The sequence below is a fragment of the Emydura macquarii genome, unplaced genomic scaffold (genome assembly GCF_026122565.2).
Source record: "Emydura macquarii macquarii isolate MOO-44397 ecotype Brisbane River unplaced genomic scaffold, CSIRO-AGI_Emac_v2 contig_306, whole genome shotgun sequence".
NCBI classification, from domain to species: Eukaryota; Metazoa; Chordata; order Testudines; family Chelidae; genus Emydura; species Emydura macquarii.
In genome coordinates, this window is record NW_027130443.1 from 1,483,649 (window position 1) to 1,510,164 (window position 26,516).

The window sequence follows — 26,516 nt, forward strand, 5'->3', positions numbered from 1 at the left end:
GGGGGTCCCTTAAAGGGCAGGGCAGTGTCGGGGGAGAGATAACATGAATTAAAGGGCAGGTCAGACCCCCTCCCCCACCTTTAAAGAGGCAGGCGTCCTAAAGGGGGGCGGGCAGGGAGGCCCCGCCGGATGCAGATGTCAGGAGAGGGCTAGGGCCACCCCCCCCACATGCAGAAACCCGGCCTGGGGGGTCGGGTCTGTGTCCAGCCTGGGGCATTTCATGCGGCGGGGAGTTCCGCAGGGCCGGGGCACCTCCCCTCCCCCCAGTGTGTCCCTCGGCCCCCAGCAGATCCCTCCCCCTCCATGTCCCCCCCCCCAGCAGCCCCCGCGACACCATGTGCCCCCCCAGCACCCTCTCCGCCCCGTTCCCCCCAGCAGCCACCCCCTACAGCGCCGTGCCCCCCTGAGGATGGTCCTGGTCAGTTGTTTTTTTTTTCCTTTTTAATGTAAATTTGTACAAACAAACCCATGCGAAAGGTAGAAACGTGGGGACGGTGCGGGGGGGGAGGGGGAAGTGCACACCCCGGGGGGGGGCCTGTTTTTTAACCACATGCGTCTCGGCCCCCCCCCGGCAGCGAGCCAGAGCCGGAGCAGAGCCCAGCTCCCTGGTCACACGCGTCCTGCCCCGGGTGCCTGCAGCGTTTCTCCTTCTCACTATGTTACACTATGTACATGGGCCGGGCACGCACGGGGTCAGGTGAATGGGGGAGGGGGGGCCCGTGGCCCCCCCTCCACCCCAGCCTTTGTACAGCAAGTGCAGGGGATGGGCGGGTGAGGGGGGCCCCCCAACCAGGGTGCAAGGGGAAGCGGAGAGCGGGGCAGAGTGAGAGGGGGAGCAGCGGCCGGGGGCGCTGGCAGGGGCTGGGGGTCAGCATTAAGAGGGGGACCCCCGAGGCTGGGTTCGGTCCCTTTAAGTAGAGGCCTGTGGGGGAGGGCAGAGCTGGCCAAGGGACTACAACTCCCAGCGTGCCGTGCGCCAGCCAGGCACTGCAATGCCCCATGGGATGTGCAGTTCCCAAACCCATACCCCAAGTGGTACAGCGGGGGGGTGCCAGGGGAATCCTGGGCGAGGATAGGGAGGCAACTTGGCACAGAGATGGGGTGAAATTAAGGGGGTGGGGGGGGCCTTGTGTGCAACAGGAGGTACCTCGATTCAGAAGAGATGCCCCCCCCTGCAGGCCAACTCGGGGGGCCCCCCTTTGGTGTGCACAGCACAGACGGGGGGGCTCCCGTCAGCCAGGCCCGCTTGACTCCCCCCGGCCGCTCTCTATTGCACAGCCCGTAAGACGGGGGGGTTGTGACGCGTCACCGCCGGGGTTACGACTCCGGCAGGGGAGCGAAGTGGAGGGAGGGCTGGGTTCCCGGCGAGGCTGCCCCGGGCTCTGGCGGCCGCGAGGGGGTCCCGGGCCCCTGTCCATGGAGGAAATGAAAGTCCCGGGGCCGGAGTCCGCGCCAGGCGGGAGCAGCTAAGTAGCAAGACCTCGCTTCTGTAAACTTTCCACCTCTTTGCTCTGCTTGAGCTCCTTCATCCTGGGGGAGGGGCACAGAGACGGGAGGGGTGAGACGGGGGGCACCCCACCAATCCTCAACCCCACCCCACAGGGCGTCTGCCCTGCACCCACCAGCAGCACAAGCCCCATGCCCCCATCTCAAACCCACGCACCCTCCCCCACCTCTGATCCCATCCCCCAACCTCCCCCAGTGGGGCTGCCCCCCACATCTCCTGGCAGCGTGTCCCCAATGCCCCCCATGCCCCTCCCACTACCCCACCCCGTGCAGCACACCCCAACACCCACATGCTCTGCCCCCTGGTCTCCCTTGGGAAGCCACCCGACACCCGGATCCAGCCCCTCGAATAAACCAGATTCCCATCCTTCAGAGCACAGGCCGCTGTCCCGGTCCTGTCCCCCCCGAACTCCCTTCGCAGGTAGCGCCCCATTCCCTGTTCTCGGACCGCCCCTCGCCTCCCCCCACACACCTGTGCCGGCAGCGTCGCAGGAACCGCATGATCTTACGGGCGGCCTGATCCTGCTTCTTGGTGAGGAACGTGCCCCTGGTCAGAGATGGGAGAAGAAATGAAGGTGGGGTGGGACACAGGGTCACCCCTCACCCGGCGCTGAGATGCGCCCACCTCCGGGGCGGGGTGGCCCCAGGCACTGACACCTAGGTCCGTGGGATGGTTTCATAGCAAGGGAGGGGACAGGCGCCAACGTCCTGCCTTGATTTGACTCCGTGAGGAGCAGCCCAGCCTGGAAGGACAGATTCCAAGCTTCCGGTAAGGGGGGGGGGGGGGGCAGAGCCTCCAGCAGGACCCTGTGGGGTGCCAGGGTGTGGAGGGATCTGGGGGGAGTCTCAGGCTGCTGGAACACGTCATGGCAGCGACTGGCCCGGGGCCAGGAGAGGACGTGCCGGTGGAGAACCGGGCAGGAGCGACCAACGCGGAGAACAGAACCCAGGCGCCCTGGCCCCCCAGCCTCCCTTCCCAGCGCCGGGCAGAGAACCCAGGCGTCCGGACACCTACTTCATCTTCTGCTGCATGCTGGCCGCGGCGCGGTGGCCCTGCTTGACTTTCTCGTACTCCTTGTAGCTGCGGTAATACTGCTGGATCAGCACCGCCGCTCGGCGGCTCTGCTGGAACCGCTTCTGCTCGTAGTAGCTGCGGAACTTGCTCTGGATCAGGATCGCCGCCTGCGTCATCTTCTTATACAGGGCGTACTGTGGGGAAGGGGCCACGCGGGTCACTGGGGGGGCACCCGCGGCCCCCTGCCTGAGCCTGCTCCGCTCCCAGAGAACCCAGGCGTCCTGGCTCCCAGCCCCCCCTCCCCAAGCCGGGCAGAGAATTAGCACCCCTATCCCCCCAGCACAGTCCAGCTGCCGGCCTAGAGACCCCCCATCCCCCCCAGGGTCAGCCCAAGCCCGCCCAGGCGCCCTCCCCTCCGTTACCTTCAGTGCAATCCACGTGAGCTTGCGAGACAGAGAGAGAAGAGCCGGGTTAGTGTGGGGGGAGGACGGCAGGGGGGACATGGGCTGAGATCTGACAAACTTGGCTCACGCGGGCACCAGCCTACAGCCTCGGGGGGAGGGGGAGCCAGGGCCTGGCCTTCGGGCCTAGTTGCCAGTGGCTCCACGTGGTCCTGGGGCAGCCCCCCACCTTGGGGCCCCAGGGAGGGCAGGACGGGGGGGGGGTGGCCTGTCCCAGCTGGGTTTTACCTGCTTGTATTTCCGGTAGCAGCGCTGGATCACAGCCGCCGCTGTCTCCTGCTGCTCCTTCAGCCGACGGCCCTGGGGGGAGAGCAGGGTGAGGGGGGGGCAGGGCAGACGCACGGACGGAGCTGGGGGCAGGGTCCCCGGCACCCGGGGACGGCAGGATGCTGGAGGGGGTGGTACAGGAGGGGGAAGCCTGTTGCCAGGGGGATCCCAGTTGCCGGGAGACTGTAGATGCCCGTTGCCAGGGGGATCCCTGTTGTTGCCGGGAGACTGTAGATGACCATTGCCAAGGGGATCCCCATTGCCAGGAGACCGACTGTAGGGCACCGGAAGTCCGTTCCCAGAGGGGCGGAGGGCGGCAGCATGGGGAAAAGCGTGTGATTCCCCTGGGTGCTGACGGAGGGGAGGAGCCGGGGGGAGGGCCTGGGGGGTTCGTGCGCACGCCCGGCGCACCTTGTACTTGCGGAAGGCCGTCTGGATGACGCGGGCGGCTTCGTAGAGCTCGCGCTGCTCGTGGTCGGACAGCGTCAGCAGGGCGAAGTCGCTCTCCATGCGCCCGTTGGCGGAGGCGTTGAGGAACTCGGCCCAGCCGGCGGCCGTGGGGGGCGGGGGCAGCTCACCCGGCGGGGGGGTCAGGGGGCTCAGACACACCCGCGACAAGGACACTGACCTGGGGGTGGGGTCAGAGCGATCAGACGGAGCCCGGCGATCCCCGCCCCCCATTGGCCGGCCGGTGCCCGCCCCCCAGATGGGAGAGGCTCCTGCCTCCTTCCCGAGCCAGCCAGTCCCTGCTGTGGGGTGGGATCGGGGCCGGGTACCTGTGGTGGGAGAAGCTGGGCAGGTGGTCCACGTTCTCCAGGTAGCCGGCCAGCCAGGACATGGTCTCGCTCAGCCCCATGTTCCCGCTCCGCTCCCGCAGTGGCGCATCCGCCGAGGGGCAGAAACCCTCCTGCTTGATCCGCTCGGGGGTCGCCTCGATGATCTGCTTCGCCAGCGCCACCATGTCCACCTGGGGGCGGCAGAGAGCCCGGATGCCTGGGTTCTCTCCCTGGCTGGGGAGGGGGGAGCCCGGATGCCTGGGTTCTCTTCCCCGCTCTGCCCCTGCTAGTGCCTTGGGACCCGTCAATTTACCTCTTTCCCTTTCTCTGCCAGGGGGAGACCTGCTGCCCCACAAGCACAACCCATCCCCCTCCTATTCCCCCCCCACAGCCCCCACCTCTGCGTCCAGCCCCCCCCGCCCGGTACCTGCAGCACATCCTGGGGCGGGAGATGCTCCTCGTTCTCGGCGTTCTCCCCGAACGCCAGCAGCTCGGGCTGGGGGGGCCCCCCGCCACCCAGCTCGTAGTCCATGAATGAGGGGGGCCGGCCGGGGGAGCTGGGAGGGCTGGGGGCCCCCGGCAGGTACCAGCTGCCCATGCCCCGGGGGGGCTGGCCCAGGTCCATGGCACTGGCTGGCTCGGGGCTGCCGGTGGGTGAGTCGCGGAGGGCCGAGGTGCTGGAGTAGGCGGAGGTGACGGAGCCGGAGCCGTCCGACAGCTCCGAGGGCGAGGAGACGCTGCTGGCCGCGCTGAGCCCTGGGGTCCAGTAGAAAAGGGGGGGTCAGCGAGGCACCACAGCCCAGGACCCCCCTCTGCTCCCCCCCAGCGCCGTGCGGGGACCCTACCTGTGTCGGGGCTGGCGGAGAGCGGGGAGGGGACGCACAGGCCCTCGGCCGGCCGTGGGCGCCCCCAGCCCTTGTCTGCGGCGCCCCCAGGCGGCTGCTCCTGGCGCTGCAGGTCCTCCAGGCGGGTGGCCAGGGCCACGTGGCCCCGGGCGCGAGCCACGGCAAGGGGCAGCCGGCCCAGCGAGTCCGGGATGCCGAGGGCCCGGCCATCCCAGCGGTACAGCAGCAGGGCCGTGTCCAGGTGGCCCAGGGCGCATGCCCACATCTGGGGGGGGGAGGCAGGAGAGAGAATGGGGAGCTGGGGGGGGCCAGGGGCATGGCAAGGGGCACCCTCCGCCCAGGCCACCCGACAGCCGTCCTCCCACACCCCAGAGGATCCCTCCCCCCCATCCGCACCAGGCCTGCCCCCCAGCTTGGGGGTCCGCCTCACCAGGGGGGTGCAGGAGAAGTGGTCGACGTTGAGCGGGTCAACTTCTTGCTCCACATCCAGGCTCTCGGCGCTGAGGTTCCTGCAGGGGGGGCGACCAGCCCAGGTATTAGGGGAGCCCCCAAACTGCCCATCCCCCCTCCGCTGAGCTATCCTGATCGGACCCCTCCCCCTGGCCTGGGGAACTCACCTCCACTTGATGAGGGTCTCGATGAGCCGGGTGTAGCCCTGGGCGGCCGCCAGGTGCAGCAGGGTCATACCCCGGAAGCTGACGTCATGGACCAGGGTGTCGGAACGGAGCCAGGAGGATCGAGACATCATCTTCTCACACACGGCCATGATCCGCTCCTCAAAGGAGTCCACCACCGCCTGCGGGGAGCACACAGGGGTCCCTGTCTAACCAGTCGCCCTGCCCCGCCCCAGAGCTGGGCGCATCTCGGTGCCGGGAGAGGGGTGCCTGTCTAACCAGCCGCCCTGCCCTGCCCCGCCCCAGAGCTGGGTGCATCTCGACGCTGGGAGAGGGGTCCCTGTATAACCAGCCGCCCCACCCCAAAGCTGGGTGCATCTTAGTGCCGGGCAAGGGGTCCCTGTATAACCAGCTGCCCTGCCCCAGACATGGCCCGTCCACCAGGGCTTAGCAGAGGCCCCCAGAGCCATACACAGCCCCCCCCGGCTGTATAGCCCCCCCCCCAGCCCAGGCTGGAAAGAATGCGTGGCCTGCCCTGGCGGGGTGGGCTGGAAAATGCCTCTGTAATCCCCCCGCCCCGGCCAGGAACAGCCGCCGGGGAGCGCGCCAGGCCTGCGACACCCGAGCCCGGACGCCTGCGACAGGCGAAAACAACACCCCGAAATAGCCACGCAGATAACGGCTTAAGGGGGGTGACGTCAAGCCGGGCAGAGCAGGGGGAGGCACCAGGGCTGATGGGAGACAGCGGGGGGGTGGGGGGGCCAGGGGAATGGGGGGGTGTCCGGCTCCCAGCTCCTCTGCTCTGACCCACCAGCCCCCCCTCCCCGCCCAGAGCTGGGGAGAGAACCCAGGTGTCTCGCTCCCAGCCCCCCCTGCTCCAACTTCCCCCGGAAGACCCTACAACAACACAGCAGCGTGCGGAGGTCCGGTGTGCCTGAGAGACCCTACCAAAACAAACCCCAATAGCTCCAGGGAGAGCCCAGGATACCGAAGCAGGCCCAGCAGCTCTCCCGCCCCGGAGCTCACCTGGCTGGGGGTCTCCCCCGTGGCCCCCCGCTGCTGCTGGGATGAAGCCGTCATCTCTGCCATGCGCTTCTCCATCTGCTCCAGGCGCTCCAGGATCGACATCCTGAACTGGTTATCTGGGGGGGCGGGGAGGGGGCGTGCGTGAGCCGGGCCGAGAACCCAGGTGTCCTGGGCCCTGCAGCGCCCGCCCCCCCGTCTGTCCCTCCGGGATTAGCCTAGTTCCTTCCCTGGGCCGGCGGAACGGGGCCGGGCGGCTAATCGGCCCTGAGCTGGGATTAGCCAGGCAACAGCCCCCCACCCCCCGCGGCCTGGCCTGGCCTGGCCGGCTACCCCCTACACCCCCCATTGCACCTCCACATTGCACCCCCTCCAGCCCCCTTGCACCTCCACAAGGCACCCCCCATTGCACCCCCTCCAGCCCCCCACAAGTCACCCCAACCATCCAGCCACTGGGCTCCCTGCAGCACCCACGCCCCACAACGCACCCCCCAGCCTTTGCTGGGTTCCCCACAGCACCCCCATTCTCCCCCCCACACACACCCACTGCGCTCCCCCACTGCACCCCCGTCCTCCCCCCCCCCCGTACACCCCAGGCGTCTCCCCCCAGACAGGGCATGGAGGCACCGTGGGGCTCCAGGGGGGGCAGACGCCGGCCCCCCAGCCTCGGTACCTTCCTTATCCATGGCTCAGGACAAAGGCCCAGAGGGCGGGGGGCCAATGCGCTAGGGGGAGCCGTGGGGCTGGGGGCCAACACGCTGGGGCTCTAACTCCTTCCCGCGAGCGTGTTCAAATGACTCCTTCTAATAACTGGAGTCTCCCGGCTGGGCTGGCCCCACCTACGCGTGTGCGAGCAGGGAGGGGGCAGGGCGGGGCGGGGGGATTAGCGGCCAGGACTCCTGGGTCCCCGCAGGAGGGGAAAGAACCAACAGCCCCCACACGCTTCCCCGAGATCCAGAGACATCCCCACGCAGAGGGGCCGGCGGGGGGGGGGGGAGGGAATCCTGGTCCCCCCGCGGCGTCTGGCCGTCTCCCCCCGGCCCGCCCTCTGCAGCTCTCAATGGGACCGAAATAGCTATGGGGGGGGGGGCTGTGTGGCTCCATAGGGACCAGCTGGCTGTTAACCTGCTCCTGCCAGGGTGTTGGTGTGTGTGTGTCGCGGGTGTGATTGTGCACACAGATGGGGGGGGGGGTCCATTTTGTGGTGTGCAACGGGGCAGAGAGGTGGCCGGGGGCAGGTGGTGGTATTGTGCAGCCATGTTTGTCCGGCCCTGAGATGCGGCCACCTCTGGGGCGGGGCGGCTGGTGAGACGAGGCCCCCTGACCCGGCGCCGAGATGCAATTCATTCTGGGGTGGAGCGCGCTGCGATTTCTCTCTCCAGGGCAGCAGCACCCGGGGCCGGGCACGTTCCGGGGCAGTGTAGCCTGGAGGCCAGGGCTGTGGCGGGGCAGCGCACCGGGAAGCCAGCTGAGCAGGGGGAGGGTCTCCTGAGACACGACCGCCGCCCCCCGGGCCAGCCACGTCAGGGCAGCTCTGACAACAAACACGCGTCCCCTTACCGCCCGCCCGGGTACTCTGGGGCCGCAAATTCACACCATGGAAACTGGGCAGCTGCTTCCCCCCCTGCAAATTCCGCCCCGCCCCCGTGCACGGGCCGCGGTGCAGAGAACCATCCAGACCCCCCCCCCCCCCCGCCCCACAACAGCATCAGGGGCTCGTCACACTGAGCAGAGCCTGGATCAGAGCCGGGGGACAGGACGTCTGGGTTCCCTGCCCGGCTCCGGGAGGGGAGGGGGGGCCGGTTGGGCAGAGCGGTGGGGGCGGGGAGCCAGGACGCCTGGGTTCTATTCCAGGCCTGGAGCCCCATCATGGAACGTGATGACCCGACCCGGCCCGGGCAGCCCGTTTCCATGGCACGTGGACACGTGCCCAGAATACCCCCCCCCCCGCCCCGTAAGGCGACACCCGCCCCGGGGCTGGGACCAGCGCAGTGGGGGCTGGGGGGGGGAGGAAGAGGGAATTCAACCCTGAACATCCTGCTCCAGCTGCTGCGCCTCGGATCCCGGGGCCAGACCCAGCTCACGGCTTCCCGGACGCCTGGGTTCCACCCCTGTCTTAGGGGCTGGTGGGTTGGGGCGAGGGGAGCCAGGACTCCTGAGTTCTCTCCCCAGTTGTGTCCAAAACAAACACGGCCTCTGCTGCTGCCCCCTGGTGGTTGCCCTCGGAGTCCAGCCACCTGCGCATTTCAGTGGGGGGGGTCACTGAGGCCCCCCAGCCGCCCCCATTTCCCTTCCCACAGGAAGCCTGGGGGGAGGTAACAGGAGCACAGCTCCTCCCCTTCACACCATGTGGATGTAACTCCACCCCCCAGGCGAGGGGGGCACCCCCCGGCTTCCCCGTCTCCCCCCTTGCTGCCCCAGAGCTGGCTCTGCTGGGACCCACGGCATAGCCCCCACCTGCCACCTCACCTAGTCGCCCTCCTGCATCGGGGAAGTCGCCCGCCCAGCAGCGGCAGAGCAGGGACCGCGGGGGGGCACCGTGCTGCAGGGGCGGGGCGGGGGGCTCAGCGGGGGGCCACTCTCCCCACAGCCAGAGCAGATAGCGGAACCCAGGTGTCCTGACTCCATCCCAGCGCCTGTTTCACTCACACGCACACAGCGTTCGCCTCCACATCCCATCCTGAACCCTGTGGCACTGCTGCTGTCAGAGACCCGCCCTGACCCGCCCCAGAGCTGGCCGCATCTCAGCGCCGGGCCACAGGTCCCCTTATAACCAGCCACCCCGCCCCAGAGCGGGCTGCATCTCAGCGCCGGGACAGAGGTCCCCGTATAACCAGCCACCCTGCCCCAGAGCTGGCCGCATCTCAGCACCAGGTGCCTATATAACAAGTTGCCTCACCCCAGAGTTGGCTGCATCTCCATGCCAGGCCAGGGTTCCCCGTATAACCAGCCGCCCCACCCTAGAGCTGGCCGCATCTCAGCACTGGGAAGGGTCTCCCCCAGTTTTATAGGTGGGGTGGGGAATTCTGTCTGGACCCGTCACGTGGCCCAGCTGACTCAGGTGGCTATCCCCCCGTGGTGTGGCATATTCTCAGGGTACCATTTCTCTGCTCTGCCCCCTCCCCACATGCACCCCGCGTCCTCCCCCCCACACCACCCAGCATGGTGAGACCTGCCACGCCGGCAGGAAGGCTGCCACCTGCTGGACCCCTCTGGAATAGCCACATGAAGAAAGAACCCAGGAGTCCTGGCTCCCAGCGCTGCCCCCTCCCTCCAACCCAAGCTGGGGGGGGTAGAGAAGAGACCCATCTCTTCCCCATGCAAGATGAATTACAAGCTGCCCCACAGGGCCCTAATGTCCCTGCCCCACAATCTCTCCTGTTGTCCCGCCCCAAACCCTGCACCCCGCACCTTGGCCTCCCCCGGACCCCCCACTCACCGTCCAGGGAGAGCCAGTCCAGCTGGGTGCTGGGCAGGGCCGGGAAGCTGCGGTCGCGGTACTCGAAGGGCACAGAGGCAGAGACGAGCCGGGCGTCGCGGGCCACCTGCAGGGCCACCAGCCCCGCCTCATGGGCTACGGGAGGCAGCAGTGAGAGCGGGCAGCGCCAGCCTCCTCCAGCCGGCCTGGGCCCCCCCAAGCCAGCCAGCCTCCCACCATGGGGCCAACACCCCCTAAAGGGGAAACAGCAGCTCCCCCTTCCCTGCCCTCTGTGGGGCCGACACCCCCTAGAGGGCAACTCCCCACGCCCCATTCCTCCTCCCGCCGAGAGCCAGCCAGCCCCCCGCCATGGGGCTGGATAAGGGCTGGTGCCCCGTAAAGGGGCAATTCCCCGCGCCCCATTCCCCACCCCAGGGGACAGGCCAGTACCGGGGCAGTAGCAGCGCAGGACCCCGCTCTGGATGAGGGCGGCGGGGACAGCGAGCCGGTCGAAGAGGCAGGTGTAGGTGTCTGTCTCCTCCGTCCAGGGCCCCGTGATCAGCACCTTGACGCCGCCCTGCGGGGGGAAGGAGGGGGTTTATGGGGGGGCTGCCCCACTGGGAGAGGGGGCCCTCCTGCCCCCGATTCCCCCTCCCCGGCTCACCTCGGGGTAGGACCACTCTGGGGAGAAGTCGGTGATGGTGACCAGCGCCTCCTGCCGGGGGTCCAGGGCCCCATAGCCCATGCCTGCCTCGCTGGGGGTCCCGTGCAGGGCTGGCCTGGTGGGGCTGCCCTCCTGCCCCACCCCGGCCGGCTCCGTCATCAGATCCGAGATGAGGCTGTCCAGGGAGAGGCCGAAGTCGGTGCCCCCCCCGCCGGCACCGCCGCCGCCCCCCGCCCCCTGGATGATGGAGTACAACTCCTCCGGGAGCTCTGCCGCCTCGCCGGGCCGGGGTCCCCCTGTCTCCATGGGTGTCTCCCCGCCGGGGGGCCGCCCATCGTCCTGGATGAAGAAGCGGTTGCCGGGGGGGGCGCCGGCTGGCAGGGGGGGATCTGGGGCTGGGGCTGGGCAGCCGTAGGTCTGGCCCCGGGCCGGACTGTTGAGGAAGCAGTCTGGGTCGAAGGCGGCACCGGCCCCGCCTGTCTCCATGTTGGCCTCCAGATTCTGGGACAGGACCAGGCCGGGTCCCGGCAGCAGGGCCAGGCCCACGGGGGCCGGGGGGTCGCCTGCCACCAGGTGCTGGCTGGGGGTCAGGCCCAGCGGCTTCTCGGGGGCCCCGGCCAGCCCCGTCATCACCAGCACGGCGCTGGAGGGCAGCCCCACCGACACGGCCATCGGCAGCTCCCGCTCGGCCCCGTAGCACCCGTTGGGCCGGCCTGGGCCGGGCGAGGGCCGGGGGCCGTCCGGGGGGCAGGGGGCCGGCTCGGTGGGGGCCGGGGGCTCGGCTGTCCGGGGCTCCTTCTGCTCGGGCTTGGCCGGCTCCGGCGCCAGCTCCGGCTGGGCTTCGGCGACGCTCTGGGCCTCGGGGAGCAGCGGGAAGGGGCTGGGCCGCGCCTCCACCTTCGGGGAGATGATGCGGTGCTTGGTGCTTCCGCACTTGTGGGGCAGGTGCCCCGGGCTGCCTGTGAGGATGGACGGACAGACAGGGCCCGTGTGGGGGCGGCTGGGCGGACAGAGCGACAGAGGGGAGACAGACGGACAATAGGGGGAGGTGGGGGAAAGGGGACAGACAGATGGAGAGGGGTCCCCCAGGTGGATCCCCGCCCTCCAGGTGGATGCCAGCCCCGGCCCCTCCCAGCCCCAACGTGGGGGGCTCACACCCCACCACACCCCAACGGGACGCCCGAAGAGCTGCCCAGCCAGGGGAGGGGTCACGTATGGCCAGTGGCCGGGGCCAGCTGAGGGCCTGGGGGGCAGGGATGGGGGGCAGGACTGAGAATGTCGTCAGCCGCTGGGGGGTGCTAGCAGGCCTTTGAGGAGCCAAAGGAAGGACCTGGGGGGTCTGGGAAGGGGGGCGGTGAGCCAGGACGCCGGTATTCTCTGCCCAGCTCTGGTGGGGGGGAGGTGGGGGGCAGGCAGGACGCGGGGGTTCTCTGCCCAGCTCTGGTGGGGGGAGGTGGAGGGCAGGCAGGACGCGGGGGTTCTCTGCCCAGCTCTGGTGGGGGGAGGTGGGGGGCAGGCAGGACGCGGGGGTTCTCTGCCCAGCTCTGGTGGGGGGAGGTGGGGGGCAGGCAGGACGCGGGGGTTCTCTGCCCAGCTCTGGTGGGGGGGAGGTGGGGGGCAGGCAGGGGGGTCCCCGCGGGGGGGCACTGACCGAGGCCGCTGCTGCAGAGGCAGGCGTGGGTGCGGGGCGGGGGCTTGGCCTGGTGGCTCTCCAGGATCTGCTGCACCAGCTGCTCGATGGAGAACTCGGCGCCACCGTTCCCGCTGCCGCACGTCCACTTCATGCCGTGAACTGGGGGGACGGACAGAGAGACGTGGGGCAGGGTGCTGCCGCGAGGCCCCCCCTTCCTGCATCACACCCACTGCTGGCCCCCTCCCCGCAGCACGGCCCCCCCGCCCAGCAGCCCCCGTTCCTGGCCCCCCTGCCCGTCCCCGGCCCCCCCGTTGCTCCCCGGTCCCAGCCCGCCCCTGGCCCCGGCCCCCGCCCGTCTCCTTACACATGGGCTTGAGCTGGCTCACCAGCTCCTCGCGCGACCACTTGAGCCACTCCTTGCGGTCACCGTTGATGGAGCAGAGGATGGGCCCGCAGAGCTTAGCGCAGTCCTCCAGCGCCGGCACGTTCAGGTAGTGCACCAGCACGATGTCGGGGTTCTGGGGGGCGGCAGCGGGTCAGGACGTCTGGGTTCCCAGCCCGGCTCTCGGGGGGGGGGGGAGCGGCTAGTGGTTAGAGCAGGGGGCTGGGAGCCAGGACTCCTGGGTTCTCCCCGGCTCTCAGGGGGGGGACGGGGGGCTAGTGGTTAGAGCAGGGGGCTGGGAGCCAGGACTCCTGGGTTCTCCCCGGCTCTCGGGCGGGAGGGTGTGGCTAATGGTTAGAGCAGGGGTCTGGGAGCCAGGACTCCTGGGTTCTCCCCGGCTCTGGGGGGAGGGGGCTGGTGGTTACAGCCGGGGAGTGAAAGCGGGACCCCACCCGAGCCGTAGCCCAGCCTCGGGCCCCCCCAAAGCAGGGCCCCCCAGTACCTGCAGCAGCCAGTAGCAGCGCCGGTGGAATGTGGGTACGATGGAGGAGTGCACGTAGCAGCCGTAGAGACACTGCGGGGAGACGGGGGGGCTGCTCAGCGCTGCCCCAGAGGGGCCCCCCATACTCTGCTCCCGAGGGACAGCCTGCCCCACACATGCCTGACCCCCGACTCTGGGGGCACCCAGCCCCCCAATAAGCCACCTCTTGGGGCTGTTCATGCCACCCTGTCCCCCAGAGCTCTGTGCCCAGCTTCTGGGGGACCAACCCCCCCCCCACATACTCCACCCTGGCTCTGGGGACCCCCTGCGCCCCACAGGCTCCTGCCCCACGCCAGCACAACTCGGGCACCCCTTTCCATTCCCCCACCCTGGGTGTGCAACCCACCCCACCTCACCTCCGGGCCCCGCCCCCCGGCTCCCAGGCCCCGCCCCCCCGCGTACCTCCATCCCTTGCACCTTGAGTTTCATGTGGTCCTCCCGCGTGGTTTTGCCGTCTTTGCGCTTCTTCCAGCAGTAGCCGTCCTTGCGGTACTTCACCTTCTTCCGGTTGTACAGGATGATGGAGCCGTTCTGGGGGCTGGCGCGGGGGGTGGGGGTCACCGCGGGGAGCCCCCGAGCCCCCCTCCACTCCCCAAAACACATCTCCTGGGGACTGGCCCCCGCCCCTCCCTGCCCCTCCACCTCCTTCATCGCCTCCCTCGGGCACCCCTCGCCCTGCCCGCCCGGCCCTGGCAGCTCTGCCCCACAGCGGCTCTGCCCCCCAGCCCAGCCCAGCCCAGCCCAGCCCCGGACGCTCACCGGGACCTCGGGGAGCTGCAGAGCCATTCCTCGTGCTTCTCGAAGGTGACAAGATAGGAGGCGATTTCCTGTAGGGCACCAGGACACCCGGCTCAGGACGGGCGGGGGTCCCCAGCCCCACACAGCCCTCCCCCCTCACGGCTAGGGGTCAGGGCTCCTGGGTTCATGCCAAACAGGGCAAACTGGCGACAGCGCCATGGCCGCTCCCCGGCCCCCCTGAGCCAGCCAGATCCCCCCCTCGCCCGTCCAGGGCCAGGTGGGAGCCGGCGCCCCCCAGCGGGGAAGGGCCCCGTGTCCCGCCCCACCTCATTGGTGTTCCAGCGTAGTCGCTCCTTGGGGAGGGCAGGGCACGGGGGCAGACACTCCACCAGCTTCTTGGGCAGGAAAACCTTCGCAGGCTGGCTTTTCTCTGCAGAGAGACGCGTTCAGAGCCGGCATCGCGGGGGGGCTCGCAGCCAGGACACCTGGGTTCCCTCCCCGGCTCTGGGAGGGACAGGGGGTCTAGTGGCTACAGTGAGGGGTGCTGAGAGCCAGGACTCCTGGGTCTATCAGCTCTGGGAGGAAGGGGAGTATGGAGGGTTAGAGCAGGGGGGGCTGGGAGCCAGGACACCTGGGTTCTCTCTCCAGCTCTGGGACAGGACTGGAGTCTAGTGGTTAGAGCGGTGGGGGGCTGGGAGCCAGGACGCCTGGGTTCTCTCCCCGGCTCTGGGAGGGGCGGGGGGCTGGTGGATTGGGGGGGGTCCCATCGCCATGATGACTCACCAGAGAGCTCCGTGGTTTCCTTGTTATTCATCGTTGGGGCCAGGTACCGGGCGACGTCAGAGCTCTGGGCCAGCGGGGCTCAAATCACGGCGCGCAGGGGAAGGGCTCAGACCTGGGGACCAGAGGAGAAGCAGGGCTGCCAGTCAGCTCAACCAGGGCTCAACCTGTCCCCCAGCCGGCCCGGTCCCCACAGCCCCACATCAGACTTGTGGGTCCTTCTAGCCCACTATTTCCTCCACCCCCACCGCACCTACTCTTCATTTGCCCAGCTCCTGTCACATGAAATTCAGCCCCCTCTGGGGTCAGGGGCAGCTGTTTACACAGGGACCCCCTCACCCAGCGCTGAGATGCGACCATCTCTGGGGTGGAGCAGCTGGTTATACAGAGACTCCCTCGCCTGGTGCCGAGATGCAGCCACTTCTGGGGTGGGGCGGCTCATTATAGGGGACCCCCTCGCCCGGCGCTGAGATGCGGCCACCTCTGGGGCAGACCTTTCTAATCTACTGTCTGAGCCCCCTGGCACGATTTGGCACTACCCACTTTGTGACCACGAGCGACCATGGGGAAACGGGGGGGAAGTGTGTGCCAGGGCCCAGGAGACGAGCGAGCCCCAAAAACTAAACCGGCCCCGTGTCACGGCAGCCAGCCAGCCAGCCGCCTGGGGAAACAGGAAACACTCCCGGATGGGGGGCTGGTGGGTCAGAGCAGGGGGCCAGGAGCCAGGACTCCTGGGTTCTCTCCCCAGAGCAGACACCTGTACAAGAGGAAGCCCCCCCTCACTTCAGAAAGCACTTTGAGATCCCTGGAAGGGGGAGGTTTATAGGGACAGATTCGTCTCTGGGGCCCCTGCAGCAGCAGGGCCCAGCCCACGGGGCCAGCGACCCACGGGCACCCGGCTCCCCAGCACAGGGAGGTTTCTCCCCCCCCCAGGGAGCAGAGCCAAGGGGAAGTGACTCAGGGAGCCCTGGGAATGGGGCAGCCACCCCACAACAGGGTGGGAAGAGGAAACCCAGCTCTACCGCCCCTCAGAGCTGGGGAGAGAACCCAGGAGTCGTGGCCCCCAGCCCCCCTGCTCTAACCACTAGACCCCACTCCCCTCCCAAAGCTCAACACCGGGCAAGGGGTCCCTGTATAACCAGCCGCTCCGCCCCAGTGGTGGCCGCATCTCAGCGCTGGGCGAGGAGTCCCTGCTTAACCAGCCGCCCTGCCCCACAGCTAATTGTGTCTCAGGGCCGGGCAGCAGGGCCAGGACAGGAGGCGAGGGGTCTGGTGGTGCAGCACTGCGCCGGCACTCCCTCCACCCCCTGGCTCTGCCCCACATCCCCTGTGCGGCAAAGGGGGGTGCCTTTCTCCCCCGGGCACTGCAGCTGCTGATCCAGCCTGCGTGGGGCTGCACTGGGAGCTCCTCGGGGCAGAGGCTGTCTCGCACTCGTGGCACAATAGGGGGCCCGGGCTCAGCCAGTGGGGCTGGGGGGGGGGCACTTTGCCCACCACTCACATCCAACCCACCCACCTCTGGATTGCGCCCCACGGCCTGCCCCACGGGCACCTACCCCGCCACGGGTGTCCACTGACCCCCGCATCCCCACTGCTGCATCCCTGCCCCCCAGGAAGCTCCTGCCCCCCATTCTGAGCGCCCTCAGCATTCCCTTGGCCCCGCTCCCTGCCCCGCTCCGGCTCCCCAGTGCCCCACACGCCCGGTGCCCCCTCCCCAAACAGCTCCCATCCCCCGCGCCCCCCGCCTTCCCTGCCCCCCAGCTCCAACGCCCCCCACGCGCCCCGGTGGCCCAGCAGCGCCCCCTGCCGCAGCCCCCGCGCGGAGGGAGGTGGGGACGGGGAGGGGCGGGGCGGGGCCGGGCCCCCTGGCGGAGCTCCGCGCTGGGGCCCCGCGGCCGCTACCTGCCGGGGCTCCGCGGCCACCGCCTCCGCCGCCGCCGGCCGCCATCTCCGAGCAGCGCCCGCCCCGCCCCGCCCGGCTGCGTCACGTGCGCGCGCAGGGGCGGGGCGGGGTCGCGGTGGGGGCGGGGCCTGCCTCAGCCCAGCCTCCCTCAGCCTCCCACAGGGGGCGGCAGCCGCGCTTCGCCCTAGGGCCCGGCCCCACGAGGCTCGCGGGCTGCGGTTCTCTGTAGTGCCCGGCCGTACGGCCCCAGGGGCTGCAATTCTCTATAGGGCCTGACCCCATGGGCTGTGGTTCTCTATAGGGCCCGGACCAACGAGGCCCACGGGCTACGGTTTTCTATAGTGCCCCACCCCACGGGCTGCGGTTCTCTGTAGTGCCCGGCCGTACGGCCCCAGGGGCTGCAATTCTCTATAGGGCCTGACCCCACGGGCTGTGTTTCCCTATAGTGCCCCACCGTACGGGCTGTGCTTCTCTGTAGGGCCTGACCCCATGGGCTGTGATTCTCTATAGGGCCTGACCCCACGGTGGGTTGTTCTCTGTAGGGCCCGGCCGTATGGAGCACAGTATATAGCTCTGTATAGGGCCCGGCCGTATGGAGCACAGTATATAGCTCTGTATAAGGCCCGGCCGTATGGAGCACAGTATATAGCTCTGTATAGGGCCCGGCCGTATGGAGCACAGTATATAGCTCTGTATAGGGCCCGGCCGTATGGAGCACAGTATATAGCTCTGTATAGGGCCCGGCCGTATGGAGCACAGTATATAGCTCTGTATAGGGCCCGGCCGTATGGAGCACAGTATATAGCTCTGTATAGGGCCCGGCCGTATGGAGCACAGTATATAGCTCTGTATAGGGCCCGGCCGTATGGAGCACAGTATATAGCTCTGTATAGGGCCCGGCCGTATGGAGCACAGTATATAGCTCTGTATAGGGCCCGGCCACATGGAGCACAGTCGATCGTTTTCTATATGACCTGCAGGAGATGGTCCTTCATAGGGCCTCACAATACAGCGTACTTCGTAGCTTGTTCCTTTAGCTTCCACGATGTGGTCCCCTCTGGGGCCTGTCTATATGGCCCCATTGACACCATTTCCTACAGGTCCCATCACTGTGGCTTCCACCGTATGGTTCCCATGTGGGCCGCCGTTCTCTGTAGTGACCGGCCATATGGCCTACAGTGTACTCTGACACACCCAGCCTGATTGCCCGCCCGCCCCCCGGGCCTCGTCTCACCGCTTTCGCCCATGCCAGGCCAATGCACCGGTGCCACTGTACAGCCGCTCGGCCCGGATGAGAGCCACGGGCGGCCCAAGGCTCCAGGCAGTGAGGAATCGGAGCCAGTCGCCCCAGAGTCTCCGGTGCCCCGTTTCTGGGATGGGGGCAGGGATGGGGTGTGGTGTGGAGGTGGCTGTGCGCTCTCTGCATTCAGGTCCTGTCCCTGGGTGTCAGCGAGAGCACCCCCGGGGCTGCTCTAGCACGTGCGGAACACTCCAGTCTCCCCCGTGCCGTGCCCTGGGAGCAGGCCCGGAGCAGAGTCCTGGGACCCCCTGCACTGGGGTGTCTGGTACGTATCCCACAATTCCCCACAAGAAAACCCCCCGAGTGCACAGAGCCTCGGCAGAACACTGCACTGCGGGATTTCTGCCCAGAAGGCCGTGTGCTTCTTTCGGAGAAGCAGAGCGCTGTGGGGCTGGGAAGGGACCCCTGGGTTCCCTTCCTGGCACAGCTGCTGGGTGACCTGGCACAAGTCATGTCCCCTCCTCGCACCTTGGTTACCCCATCTGGGAAATAGGGATGAGGAGACGCTGGCGCTCTGTTTGGCCGAGGTGCAAATGCTGCTGGAATCCCGGGCCGGTTCTGGTGCCCTCAGTTCAGGCCGGATGGGGATCGATTGGAGAAAGGTCAGAGAAGAGCCACGAGAGAACAAGAGAAGGGTTAGAAAACCTGCCTTAGAGACAGAGACTCCAGGAACTCAATCCCTTTCTCTAACACAGAGAAGGCTAAGGGAAGGGATGACCTGACCACAGTTTGTAAATGGGAAATAAATATTTAACAGCAGGCTCTCTGGTCGGTCCAGCCGAGAAAGGCATAACATGATCCAACGGCTGGAAACTGCCATGAGACAAATTCCGCCGGGAAATAAGGCAGACAGTTTTGATGGTGAGAGAAATGAGTTGTTGGAACTACTCACCCAGGGTCGTGGCGGCTTCTCCATCGCTGACAACGTTTAAATTGAGCTGGGATGTTTTTATAACACGTCCGCTCTAGGAATTACCTAGGGGCAGTTCTCCGGCCTGTGCTGTACAGGAGGTCTGCCCTTGGAAGTGAATGAATCCTGATCTCCTCTGTGAACGGCTTCACGCTCACACCCAAAGCCCTGTGCGAGCCCTGCACCTGGAAGACCTAGCTCCGAGGCGGTGAAGTGGAGAAATGTCACCCGAAGCGAGTTTCCTTCGTCGCACCAAAAAGCAAGGCTATGACGTGACAAGAAAGCTGGCGGGCATGCCACTGGAAGGTGGCATTAGTAGGGGAAAGAGATCCCAGCGCTTTCACCTCATGCTTCCCTTCATGTCTGCCTGTTGCCTCTGGGCTAGTGCTTAGATTGTCAGCTCCTCAGGGCAGAGACTGTCTTTTTCTTCTGTATTCGTACAGCACCTAGCGGAATGGCTGGGGCTCATGGGGCTACTCTACCGCACCTAATAAATAACGTGCACCTAATACAATCAGGCGCTGTTAATGTTGCTCTTTTTATCTCGATCACATTGGCTGCAGAGGAAGAAGAACACCAGCCAGAGCCTCAGCAAACATTTTCAGTGGACTTTTGGTCAAAACCCTCCATTTTTTTTGGTTTTCAAGCCACTGAAAAGCAAGAGACTTTTGGCCAGATTATAATAATGAATAATCATAAAAGTGGGCTGAAAGCATCCAAAAATGGAGAAACATTTGGCCAAAGAAAGGCCCCAGAAATGTAAAAAATTCCAGCCAAGAGGTGGCAAAAGAAAGCTTTTCAGCCCAAACCTGCCCCAAACGGGAAAACATCCAGTTTTGGTGGCTTCGGTGGAAAACGTCCCGTTGTGAAGGAGCGCAGTCGTTTTTCTGGGGAAATTTTAATTTCATCCCAAACCCAATTTTCCATCCAAAAAAAAAGGTTTAGCTGGAAAACTCTGGATTTGGACCGCACCGGCGCCCAAGACTACAAGGAGCAGCCTGCTGAGAGAGGCTGTTAGAGCCGCTCATTTAAGCTGGGTTGTGTTTCCTTGGCATGGCATTCCGTTCCCGGCTCCGGGCACGCTGGCATGTGAGTGTTATGGGCCTGGTTAGCAAACGGGCATCTAGGAAGTGGAATCAGAGGGGGGATTTGCACCTCTCCAAATGGATTGTGTTGGAACGCTGCGGCGGATGGTGCCATTTGCACTTTTCCCAGGCATGCACGGCCATCCCCAGGCTGCTCAGCGCATGCTTTTCATCCCCTCCTGTGTTTCCTTGGGATAGGTTTTGTTTTCTCCCCCTTCTTGCTGTCGACAAGCCACAAAGGCCCGTGTCAGGCCCCGAGGGGCTGACTGCAAACCTGAAGTAACTGGCGGCTTTCACGCCTCTGACCATTTAGCGCAGTCATCGAGGCATGGTTGAACTTGGGTTTGCAAGGCTACTTTCCCTGCCACCGTAACTGTTTTAAATTCCGGCTGCTCTGCTGGCCTGCCTCTTGCTCCTGACTTGTGGGTGCTGCACAGATCGGGGACCTCATTGTTCCAGACCCTACACAGATCCCGACCAAAATCAGGGACCCCACCGTGCCGGATGCGGCACACATCCATTGCAAGAAACTGATCCTGCCTTGAAGATCTTTTTTGTCTAAACAGACCAGGGATGGGAGAAAAGACGGGTTGTTAGTATTTTAAGTTGGGGAGCTGATGGCTGGCAGCGTTTTCAAAAGCACTTACGTGATTTAGGACTGACGTGGAAGTCAGTATGGTCCAGGATCGTCAATTCGCACCACACCCTGCCACGCGCTGGGCCTCGTGGGAACCAATGCAGCCTCCCATTCAAACCTCCCACCCTCATGGCCTGCTTCCCGCACTCTAAACTGATTGTGGCGGGTACAGGTGGATCTTCCAGGCAAACATGGCGCTGGAGTCAAGCGAGAGAGGACGAACGAGATGCTGATCTGAGTTACCCCAGCGTAAATCCATTATAACTTGGAAAACAGCAACCACCACCGGCATCTCCTCTGCTCTGCTGATCTCTCACCCATTTCATCTGAAAACCTCCTTTCTCTCCCTCTTCTGTCAGGCCTCCTTTGATGCTGGGATGTCTTTATTTACCCCGTAAAGCAGTTTGGGAGCTGTAGGCATCGCAGCCTCGCCTATCTCACTTGGGAGGATGGGGGGGGATCTTGGGCCACTATTGTTGCCGTCCTCCGGAGAAACTCAGCACTGCGCTTTCACATTCAGGCCTTCGATCGTGCTTTCAGGGCCAGATTCTGAGGTGCAATTTGCCCCACAGCCTACGCAGCACTTAAACCTTCAAATCAGAGCTGAAGCGCCAGCTCCTCTGCGAAGGAGTGACTCAGACCCTGAAAAAGCAATAAGCCAGAGCGGCGAGAAACGCTGGATAAGAGACAGTGTGGTCTAGTGGGTAGGAAGTCTGCCACTGAACTGCTGTGACACCCTGGACAAGCCACTTTCCCTCTATTTCCCTTCTCAGCCATTGTCCGTTCAGCCTGGAAGCTTCTCAGCGCAGATTCAGTCTCTCACTATGTGGCCAGGCAGCACCCGGCACAACGGGCCCCGAGAAGTGCTACCCTGACAATAATTTGGCTCTGGAATATTTACCACTTCCTTACACTAAGCTCTTTCGATAGGAATAACATTTAAACACTGCAAAGTGTTTCCGCTTCGTTTCATAGTGCAGACAACAAATAAGAGGGAACCTTAAAATACGTTTCCGTAACTAGTACAGGGTAGTTACAACAACTGTCTAAAGAACCTTTTGAGACAAGCAGAGTTAAGTCTGAGTCACCAGAAAGGAGCAAAACCTAGACAAGAATTCTACAACAAATTTGGCATAGGGTCATTCTATAGTGAGATAAACTAAGGAATTGTCCTCACCAGGAGAATAACTTTAGGGTCACTTATCCTCATATATATGAACAACGGAGCTCTCTCCATCCTGGTTGTTAACTGTTACTGAAGTATACGTTACATTTAATGGAACAGTAAAAACGTGAATCATTGGAGCCGCGATTCAGCCAGGTACTTACACGCTTCGCTGAACATCGATCGGCTTCAGCACACGCTTAAAACTAAGCATGTGCTTATGGTCTTTACTGGACTGGCACCTCAGGTATTATTGTACAGCATAGGCCTGGACTGCAAAACCCTGACTCAAACGGATGAGCAGCTAGTCACCCGCTCGCCAGCCCTCAACAGATACTTGAAATGGAGCACAAGCAGAATTTCAAAACCTCTCCAGAGTAAGTTACCTGCAATACAGAGATGTCGCAGTGCATCTAGAACAGACAGAGCACGCCATTGTGCAATGCCTTCAAGAACCTAATGCATATTATTTTGCAACGGCGATATACGTATATTTAAATATTGCCAAGAACCGGCGCGCTTATCATACAGCATCGGGTAAGATGCAATTGCTGACATCGGCGGGGCTGAAACTCAGCCGCAATCCTTGCTGAAAGATGCAGCACAGTTCTAGGGAGGGGGAACTTTCTCAGGCCTGGGTTAAAAAAGAATATGGGCTTGTTTTCTTTAAAAAAAAAAAAAAAAAAAAGAGAGATTTTGTATTATTACAAATTTGCAGTGGAGTTTTCAAAATGACCGCATCCCTTTGGAAAAAACCACCTAAGAATCCTGGTTGTTCTGTTCGGGAAATTCACCCCCCTTCAGAAGGGCCACAGGGAAAGGATGGACTGAATTTCACCCTCGCTGTTTTCATTCACATCGGCCTTCCAAAATGAGCCAGAAGAGGATTGGAGGGCCAGGCGTTGGACTCCCATTGGCTCAAGGTGGAAGTGGAGGGGGGCCACTGGTATTTCTCAAGGGTGATTTATAATTCATTACTGTGAAACCAGGGACAGGTGAATCGCAGGAATAGAATAAGAACTGGTCCGAATTTCCACCCCTCTCCCCGACATGAAGTTTTGAGGAAATCCAGCCGTATAGCCCCACTTGGTGCCCCTCTCAGCACTTACCTCTCCTGGGTGGATCTTGCTGGGGAGGAGAGAGGTATATCCAAGAGTCCCGGGATCCTGCCACCCATGGCTGTTGCCTTTCCCGCAGGAAGAGGGGCACGCAAGCTGTCTCCCACCAAACCAGTGCACCAGAGGGCAGCTCTGACCGCCAACACAGCCTTCCACCCGGCACAGACTGATCTGCAGATGAAGGTCTGAGGAGAGAGGTTCCAAATTGCAGCTCAGGTTCTGGCAAGCACCCAGGTTGAACGGCTTATTTGAATTTTTTTTGGGAGTGGGGGCGGCCGAGGGGGATTTCTCTGACACTGCTTCAGCATTTGTTTCATTGAGTGTCAAAGCAGCCCATCGTTTCCCGGTCATCGGACACAGTTGCCCGGGTTGGTTTGCTCTCTCAGTGTTGGATAACCGAAGCACACCTGCGATATGTAGGGGGAGGAAAAATACAGACAGTCTTCTATTCCACCCATGCTACATCACTATGGAAACAATCCTGAAGTCTCTGCTGGTGTTTTTCTGGCTACAAAGCGCGGGCTGAAAGCACAGAGAGCATCAGGGACGAAGCAGCTGCTTCCTCGCAAAAACAAGGCATGAAATAACCAGGCGCCAGGAGCCAAAGGGGCTCGGGGAGTCGATGTCAGAAGAGGAGATCGAATCCACTTTCAACATTTGGCTGCGAAAGGGCCGGGGGATAGCTAACACTTAGCGCTTCGAGAAAGCTTGCTGCCCAAGGGTGGACGGGGCTGCCGCTGGGATCATTCCTCCGGCTGGCGTCCAAAGCCCCAGAAGACGTCCTGAGGCAGGCCCCTGGCTGGCGGCCGGTCTCTGTCTGCCGTAGCCACACGGCTTTCCGGGGGGATCTGTGGCTGCTCTCCCACGCTGAGGCTCCGCTGAGGGTAATGGTGTTCTTTCAAAGGGGCCACGGACACCTCAATTATCCTTTCTGCACAGGTGTGCAAAGGAACAGTCAGAGTTTGCAGCCTACGTAGGCCAGACAGGCCAAGGGGGTTGGAAAAATCAGGATCATGATACAGACGGGGAATCTGAAACACAGACAGACACAGGGACCGTTCCTAGCCCAGAAGGTCTAAGGCCAACTCCAGTCTCTTACAGCTGGCCTTCTCCCAGGTGCTAGGGTCCAGTCCACAGAGTCATAGACACGTAGGTCTGAAAGGGGCCTCCGCAGGTCGGCCAGTCCAGTGTTTCCCAACGACTGGTCCGTGGACCGGCGCCGGTCCCCGAGATCTCCCTGATACAGTTTAGGAAGGCAGCAAGCTGGTCCCTGATTGAGTCCATCCCCCCACGCAGAACTCCCATTTACCTCTGTCCAAGGATCCGATTTCCAGAGAAAATTTGCTCGTTCTATGAGCCAGAGTATCACGATGCCTTTCCTCACAGCCATTGTTGGGATGCGAAAAGCCAGCGAGGTTTGTTCTGCTTCTGACATCATCAGAGCAAAGATTTGCCAGTTGGGATTCAGCTGGCGGGTTTGCTGCTGATGTCAGAGGCAGAACAGAACGCAGCTTGCGCTCTCCTGGCTGCAGTTCTGTCATCCACAGAGGAGAGACAGGGCTCTAGGTACAGAACCACTTGAAAAGATCCTGGGAGGAATGAGAAGGGACGTGATCACAGCTGGCTGATGACACTTTTTTTTTGGGTTGGTTGGCTGGAAAATGCCAATTCATCGGAACCGAAACTTTTTGCAGGTTTCAACTAATTTCCATTTTGGAAAAAAGTGGGGGAAAAGTTTTTAAATGGTGAAAAACCTCCTGTCTGGACACGCTAAAAATGAAGGTTCAAAGCGACTTTTTATTTCGAAAGTAATTTATCATTTAAAACATGTAAAAAAAACAATCCCCAAAATCGAAATGAAAAATTTCAAAATTAGCGAAACGACACATTTCGATTGAACCGATCCAAATTGTTTAGAGGTTTTTTTTTTCACCTGTTCAGTTTGCAAAAACGTTTGAGATTTTGATTTTTCATCCTGCTTTGGGAGAGGGAAAATGTTCAAAATCTCACAAATTCTCACCGGACTGGAAACCCATTTCCCGCCCTGTGCTAGCGGTAATCAAGGTATACAAAATGATGACTGGGAAATAGATTGAGCCTCTCCATTCATTTACCCATAATACAAGAACACGGGGCTATTCAATTAAAAGGCGGCCAATTGAAATGGATCAGAGGGAAAACCACACAAGGCACAGTGAAGTCTGTGGAACTCACTGCCACAATATCTCAGTGAGAACAAAAGGCGATTATTGTCTGTAAGACATGGGAGGGAATTGCTCTGGTCTGTTTGGCATGGGGAAGGCCTCAGCTGGAACACCGTGTCCAGTTCTGAGCACAGCACGTTAAGTAAAATGTGGACAAATTGGAGAGAGAGTCCAGAGAAGGGCAACAAAAACGACAGACCCACGGCTCCAACCGCTGGACAAAACACCGGCTCGCTGGGAGTTGGCGAAAACAAAGATGAAAAATAATCAAGGAAATTTTGATCCTATATTTTTGTTTAAAGCCACAGGGAGAATTTTGTATTCCTTTCTAAAGACCCTCTGCTCCACACACACCTGTAGTTTTCTTCTCAGTATAACTACGCTGGTAAAGAGTCTGACTGATTATTTTTGCTGATATATTTACATTGGTCCGACCTCTGTGGCTGATATCCTGATGCCACCCTAGATAGCTGACACTGGCGTAAGCACTTTTATACCACTCTGACAACCTCTGCACGAGGGGGGCTGTACTACGTTAACTCATGGCTTAGTGACAGTGAGAGACTCCAGGAACTCAACCTATTTACTTTAACAAAGAGAAGATTCATGGGGCACCGAAATTTGATACTGGGTGCTTCTGTCTAGCCGAGAAAGGTCTAACATGATCCGATGGCTGGAAAGTGAAGCTAGACAAATTCAGACTGGAAATAAGGCAGAAATTTTTGACCGGGAGAACAACTGACGATTGGGACAGCTTCCCGAGAACGGTGCTGGATTCTCTGTCACGAGCAGTTTTGAAATCCACGTAGGATATTTTTCTGTAAGATCTGCTCTAGTTCAACCAGGAATTAATTCAGGGAAGTCGCCTGGCCTGTGTTATGCAGGAAGTCAGGTGCCACGGTCCCTTCTAGCCTTCCAGGCTATGAATCCATGAAACTATCACTAAACCTTTGTGCATTGACAAGGCCGGGTAGTTTTATCACTTTACTCCGATTTGTGGGCACTTTTAACGCCCTTCGGGTTTTGCTGCAAATATGTTGATTTACTGAAACTGTGCAACGCATAAATATAGAAACCAAACGAGTCCCACTCGTTCCCCTCCCACATACACATGAGATCAGCTCCATGCTCATCAACGCTGCTTTGCCTTTTCTTCAGGTCCTCCAGGTGGTAACAGACCGACATCACGCTACCGTTCTCCAGTCCCTTTCGTTTCAGCTGCCCGTGTCTCCTCCTGCACAGTCCCGAGGAGAGCGGAGCGTCTGCGGGACGGGTAGCATCTGCCAGGAGCCTGCGTCGCTCTGAGCATCAGGCCTATGGGTTGCAGAACTGGACCTTCATCTCGGAGGTGAAGAGAATGTAGGAATTGCCAGACGGATCAGACCCGGAATCCTCTTTCAGAGGAAGGTACAAGAACCCCTCGGTGGGCGAATGTAGGTCTCATGCTGGTCTCTGATAGTTAGAGATTGGCTCTTAGACCCTGGCACATCAGGTCTAATATCGCTCAGCATTGGCTGTCACAGCGTTACCT

At 62.8% G+C, this 26,516-nt stretch overlaps 1 protein-coding gene across 5 annotated transcripts; it reads right to left on the reverse strand.

Annotated features, from left to right (window-relative positions):
* Positions 1–438: 438 nt before the first annotated feature.
* CAMTA2 (calmodulin binding transcription activator 2) lies at positions 439–23,113 on the reverse strand. Of its 5 annotated transcripts, none has more exons than XM_067555983.1 (23): positions 22,773–23,113; positions 14,667–14,778; positions 14,210–14,313; positions 13,905–13,972; positions 13,548–13,683; positions 13,107–13,178; positions 12,587–12,740; positions 12,241–12,381; positions 10,590–11,548; positions 10,376–10,502; positions 9,947–10,081; positions 6,511–6,626; positions 5,488–5,666; positions 5,301–5,379; positions 4,871–5,135; positions 4,453–4,781; positions 4,026–4,216; positions 3,661–3,877; positions 3,211–3,282; positions 2,944–2,964; positions 2,522–2,715; positions 1,979–2,053; positions 439–1,530 (listed from the first exon to the last, which is right to left on the reverse strand). In XM_067555983.1, exons 2-23 carry the CDS (start codon positions 14,695–14,697, stop codon positions 1,467–1,469), a joined length of 3,729 nt encoding a protein of 1,242 aa, XP_067412084.1. In that variant the 5' UTR covers positions 14,698–14,778; positions 22,773–23,113; the 3' UTR covers positions 439–1,466. The 5 variants fall into 5 exon arrangements, with proteins under 5 accessions (XP_067412084.1, XP_067412092.1, XP_067412077.1 ...); XM_067555991.1 differs by lacking the exon at positions 22,773–23,113 and adding an exon at positions 16,566–16,626 and having other exon boundaries at positions 13,563–13,683; XM_067555976.1 differs by lacking the exon at positions 22,773–23,113 and adding an exon at positions 16,566–16,626.
* Positions 23,114–26,516: the final 3,403 nt, after the last annotated feature.

Coding starts and splice junctions, on each gene's coding strand:
- CAMTA2 (XM_067555983.1), bottom strand. CDS start 14,697: ATGAATAACAAGGAAACCACGGAGCTCTCTG. Junction 11,549..12,240: donor CCTCTGCAGCAGCGGCCTCG/GTCAGTGCCCCC, acceptor CCATCCTCACAG/GCAGCCCGGGGCACCTGCCC. Junction 2,965..3,210: donor GCTACCGGAAATACAAGCAG/GTAAAACCCAGC, acceptor CTGTCTCGCAAG/CTCACGTGGATTGCACTGAA.